The sequence below is a fragment of the Hippopotamus amphibius genome, chromosome 2 (assembly GCF_030028045.1).
Source record: "Hippopotamus amphibius kiboko isolate mHipAmp2 chromosome 2, mHipAmp2.hap2, whole genome shotgun sequence".
Taxonomy (NCBI): Eukaryota; Metazoa; Chordata; class Mammalia; order Artiodactyla; family Hippopotamidae; genus Hippopotamus; species Hippopotamus amphibius.
This window is the reverse complement of record NC_080187.1, coordinates 155017643-155023765: the sequence shown is the minus strand read 5'-3', so window position 1 is coordinate 155023765 and position 6123 is coordinate 155017643. Positions and strand designations below refer to the sequence as shown.

At 40.1% G+C, this 6123-nt stretch overlaps 1 protein-coding gene across 1 annotated transcript; it reads right to left on the bottom strand.

Annotated features, from left to right (window-relative positions):
* Positions 1-4966: 4966 nt before the first annotated feature.
* LOC130844558 (F-box only protein 27-like) lies at positions 4967-5722 on the bottom strand. The gene has a single exon (XM_057720742.1). The coding sequence runs from the start codon at positions 5720-5722 to the stop codon at positions 4967-4969; it is 756 nt and encodes a 251-aa protein (XP_057576725.1).
* Between the last annotated feature and the right edge of the window lie 401 nt (positions 5723-6123).

Here is a 6123-nt window from a genome sequence, read left to right as displayed (position 1 = left end):
TTAGAAAAATGCAAATTAAAACCACAATGAGACACCACTTCTCTCTGTCAGGATGTCTAAAATGAACAATACTGATAATACCATATGCTGACAAGGATGGAGAGAACTGGATTACTCATACATTTCAGGTGGGGATCTACAGTGATACAGCCACACGGAAAACACTACAACAGTCTTTTTACAAAACTAAACATTTACTTACCATATAACCCAGCAATTGTACTTCACAGTATTTACTCCAGAGAAATTAAAAAGTTATATTAACACACACACACACGGACACATGCACAAAAAACAAAGAAAAAGTTAACAAACCATGTTCCTTCTACCTGACATGCAGCAAGCCAAACTGCTGAGAAGCTGAGGTGTGCAGCAGAGGATTTATTCCCAATGCAACCAAGGGAGAAGAAAGAACAAGTGTTTGACTTCCACCTTGAGGGCATGGACCTCGGGAGGTTTATGAGGTAAAGAAGCAGGGCATTCTGAGGTGTCGGGAGCTTGGGGGAGGGTGGGGAAAAGTGATTGGAAAAAAGTGCTGTAACCTTCGTTCTAGGCAGGTGTAATTAGGCTGCAGGCCTTTACACATTTAAAAATGGAGGTGATTAGCATGATCTGAGGATGGAGTTTGGGGTCTTCCTATGTCAAAAGGTCACTGAGCGGACACTCGCGCATGACAAATAGGAGGGTCCCTAGTCCTACCCAGTCTTAACCAGTTCAACTCTAACTAAACACAGCTGACTCCAAGTTGCTGAGAAACAACTGAGGCAAATATCTTACTGTTTTAAGCTATATGCTGTTTGGAGGACATGCAAGTCTTAAAACGACCTTGATTAATGAAGGCAGATGAAATGGATTTGACTAATGACTACCCCAGTTTCAAATTCACTCAGATATTTATAGCAGCTTTGTTTCAAATAGTCAGCAACTGGAAACAACCCAAATGCCTTCCAGTAAGTGAATGGTTAAACAAACATATATCTATATCATAGAAGACTGCTCAACAATTAAAATTAAACAATTAAAAGGAATGGGTTATTGATACATGCAACAAATTGGATGTATCTTAAGTCCATATGGTAAGTGAAAATGCCAGTCCTAAAGATCACATATTGTGTAATGCCACCTATAAAAAAGTCTTAAAATGACAAAATTATAAAGATGGAGACTAGATGAGTGTGTAGAAGGGGCTAGAAATAGTGAGGAGCAGAGTATTTGGGGGAAACTATAAATAAGTAGCCTGGGAGAGGTCTTTGTGGTGATAGATTTGTTCTGTGTCTTAATTGCAGTAGTGGATTTCACAAATATCTACACATCATAAAATCACATCGAATTATACACTCACATTTTCCCAATGTTAATTCTTTGGTTTTGATATTGTACTATGCTTATAACAGATGTAACCCTGGTAACATTCAATGAAGGGTACATGAGAACTCTATGTATTATGTATGAACTCTATGTATTCCTGTTATCTGGAATTAGTTCAAAATAAGCTTAAAAATATTTGAAAAATGGGCAAAATATTTGAGCAGACCTTTCACCACAGAATATAAATGGATGGCAAATAAGCACATGAAATACACTCAGTATCATTAGTCATTAGGGAAATGCAAATAATACCATGAGATACCAGTTCACACTCACCAAAGGGCTGTAATCAAATAGGCAGACAATGATAATTTTAACCTGGGATGTAGAGTAACTGGGACACTCACACACTGCTGTTGGGAATGTAGAATGGCACAGCCACTTTTGAAAAGTTGGTAACTTCTTATAAACTTTAGTAAAAATGCACTTATCACATGACTCACAATCCTTCTTCTAGGTATTTCCCCAAGTGCACTACAAACTTAAGTTCACATAAAGCTGCCTGTGAATGTTTATAACAGCTTTTATTACAATCACCAAAAACTGGAAATAAGTTGCATTTCGACAGGTGAATGGATAAACAAACTCTGACATATACATAAAGTGAAATATTGCTCAACAATTTTAAAATATCAGCTATAGAGCCTTTAAAAACATGGATGACATGTATGTTGCTAAGTAAAAGAAGTCAGATTCAGAAGTCTACATATTGCATAATTTCATTTATATATTCTGGAAAATGCAAAACTACAGGAAAAGAAAATGGATTAATGATTGCCAGGAGTTGAGGGAGAGCAGAGTGGTTGATGAGAAAGGGACAGCACAAGTCTATTGTTTGGGTGGTGGAATTGTTCTGTACAGCATTGTGTTGGTGCATATGTAACTCTGAATCTGTCAAAAACCATGGAAGTATACATCAAAAAGAGAGAATTTTTACTGTATGCAGTTTAAAAATGAACCAACCAGATGTTGGGGGATGTAGGGATGGAATACAGACCATCAGAAATGAATCTAACTATATTACAAATGTATGATATAACCTCACTGAAAAGGGTACACAGAAAAAGGAACTGTATAAGTAATTTTGGAGACCTGTATTTCTAATGGGTACTCTAACTATAAAGTCAAAATAGAACTGTACATAAAAACTGTACTCTAGTTAAACTTGTTGCTCACGGTAATATAAATTAGCAATTCTGAATCTACATATATACTAGGGTGAACAAATAATTTAAAAATTATATAGATATATAGATATTGGGAGTCAGGTTTCTCATGTCAAAAAACAATTACAGGGACTTCCCTGGCGGTCCAGTGGTTAAGACCCCACACTTCCAATTCAGGGCGTGCGGGTTCGATCCCTGGTCATGGAACTAAAATCCCGCATGCCACACGGTGCAGCAAAGAAAACAATCAAACAAACAAAAAACCAGTTACAATAAGCAAAGGGTAAGGCTAGAATGAACCCTATGTAACTGAATTAGAGTTGGAAATGTCAATGAACTCATTTTAAGAGATAGCTGATAAATGACAGACTGAAACCATATATATATATATTTATATATATATATAAAAATTACATATACTCTCTAACAACATTCACTTCACTGAAAGGGTCAAAAGTGGTGACAACCAGCAGCAATAACCATACTAAATGCCCACATCTTAGATTTTAAATACTATTCTCCAGTAAAAGGAATTAGGCCTCCTCGAGAAATGACTGATTCTAGAGAGAGAACAGAATATATATGAGAAGTCTGAAGCATCTTCTGATGCTAAAAACAACAGCAACAAAAGGATGGGCATGTGAGAAAGACACAGGAGCTAAGTGAAAGAGCTCCCAGTGGACAAACGGGCACAATGTGAGCAAATAAACAGCTATAGTATTGTACAATAACTCAAAGAATAATATATGCATGTGAATCCACACTAGGATAAATAAATGATTGGATATGTAAAATAAGAAGGGAAGAAGGAACAAATCTTCCTTCTTAAGAAGGTCCAAATCATATCAGCAAGGAAGAATGAAGGAAATGGAAAATTGGTATTAGGACATGAGAGCAATTATTTCTCTTAGGCAAGATCCACTGATGAATGGCAAAATTAATGTGTGAGACTTTGAGGAACAGGATATTTGCATAACCTCACATTGCCTCTTCCAAAATATTCATTAATTACCATGATAGCTCTAACACATGCCCATAAATTATTTGATAATCTTCCCTCCAGGAGATGAACCTTAAGTTCTCTTTCCTTGAGAGTAGACTGAGTGGCCTAAGTCACTTTCTTCTGATGAATTAGAGTATGAAAAAGAGGAGCAACTTTAGAGAAACTTGGCAGATGCCACCTTAACTCTAATGGAAGGTTCACATCACCAGTGACACCTCATGTTGCTATTATGCTCCCATTTGTATGATACCGAGAGAAGGGCATTCACCTGTGTGATACTTTTCCTCATAGCCATAACCCCAATCTAATCATGAGAAAATGTCAGATAATTCCACAAGGACATACATTCAAAAATATCTGACCAGTAGTTTTCAAGTGCAAAAATAATGAAAAACAAGAAAAAAGTGAAAAATTATCCTAATTAGATCTTAGAACAGAAAAAAAGGAAATATAAAGAAAACTTACTCGATAAATTCAAATAAAATCTATAGTTCAAAGTGTTATATCAATATTAAAATTTTTTGATAAATGTACCATGGTTATATTAGGTGTTGACATTAGGGTAAGCTGTTTGAAGAATAAAGAGAAACTATCTGACCTGTCTTTATAATTCTCCTATAAATCTAAATTACTTCAAAGTGAAATGTTTTAAAAGTAGAAAAAAAATCATGTTTCTGTTATTTTTGCTTTCCATTTAATGTGTTGTTAATTAAGAAATACATCTTTTTTTTCTGAGACTTAGGGTATCAGGTCACCTTTTTTTTTTTTTATGATCAGCAGATATAGTACTCATTTATTCTCTCCATATTTGAAAAGAGTTTCAAAATAACAAAATAATCTCATACACCATACAATTCAGAGCAGAGTTGGGCTCAGAGGACCACTTCATTGTTCAGAGGGTGGGCAGAACCCTGTCTCCAAACATTTTTTGAGCTAGTTTAAACTTCAGCCCTGAGTCCTGGTCCCAGTCTTGAAATCACAGAAAGTTAGGGGCTGGAATTACTCAACCATAGATAGCAATGAGCTTCTGGTTCAGACATGAGAGGGCTTCCTGCATGGGACAGATAAAGCCTCTGATGCAGAACCAGGAGGAGACAAAGGCAGAGGGCACTGGTGCTGACAGAGGGGCCTAGTATGGGGGGAGGAGGAGGAGCCCTCTCCTGATTCAGCATTTCCCTGTGCTCACTCCTGCACCTCCACTCAGTAGAACAGGGGCTGCCTTAGAGCAGCAGAAGCTGTAAATCTGGTGGAAAAACATTCTACTAGTAGCTTCCAGAACCTGAAGACATGGCCCAGTAGGACCCTCAACTGGACCCAGGAGATCCCAGAATGCAGTGGAGCTACAAGCTCTTGATTACTGAGATGTCCCTGCCAATGGTCCCAGCTCCTGGAAGGTACTGTCAGGCTGTTTTACAAGGACAGTCCTTCACTAGAACAGACAGACCCGTGGAATCACACCAGCATTGGGCAGATAGATTCCATATTGTTCAGGCCAGAATCCCAAGTCCCAAATCCAGTGTTCAACAGACACAAAGTGGACACCCTTCTTGAAGTTGAGGAACACATGGTTGACCTCAAACGGGACACTGTTTCTACCTTGCTGGATGGGAATAGGTGTAGGAGAGAAGTTATGCAACACAGTATGGTTGGCATCTAGAAGTTGGACAGTTAGCTCATACACACTGGGCATGCCCTGTTGGTCTATCCACCAGGCAGAGACACAAATCTCAATCTTCCCACTCTCCAGGAGTTCCTGCCACAGACCCTTGTTCTCCAGGTCCAATACTTCCTTCTTGTAACACCACCTTTGGCAGACAGGAAAGATGCCTGGGAAGTGGCCCAAAGCCTGACCTCCAAGTTTTCCTTCTCTCCCCAGCCACCTCCACCGCTCTGCATTGTCCAGTTCCGGAAGACGCCTAGGCCCGTGGGGTTCTGGTAGAGGTGGCGTCCTAAAGGGTCTGTGCTCACAGACGCCTCCCAGGACGCAGGGCCTGGGGTCACTGTCGGCTGTGGGGGGCAGGAGGGTGCTGAGGATGGGTGACAGGGCGGCATGGTCTCTGACCAGGATGCTCAGCCACAGGGCCTGGCAGTCCACCAGGTGGCACCAGCACTGGCACACCTGGCAGCAATGCTCAAGCAGCATGTGTGAGGGCACATGGATTAGCACCATCTGGAACCGCTCCATGGGCAGCTCGCCCAGACCCAGCACCTCCTCGGGTTAAGAGTCCTGAACAGGGACCCAGGCGGGCAGGCCCCTGGAGGCTGAGGCACACATGATCTCCTGGTCAGGCCCGGTTGCCATTGCAGGCCTCTCAGCCAGTGCTCCTGTCTGGTGGGCCATCACCTTGACTCACTTTCAACTTTCCTTGCTTTATTGTCATCCTTTTCTTAATTTAATAGAAAATTCTGAGGCAAGTGAAACAATAACCTGTGTGGGAAGTCAACATACTTAGTCAGTGCTTTGCCTCAAGGCCAAGGCCCCTTATTTTCAGAGCACTTGTAGTGGATCTTCATTGTTCATAAACTTTTTCATCATATTTCCTGTTGTTTAGATCCAGAAGAAATTTGCTTCTCTCACTCTGAAAG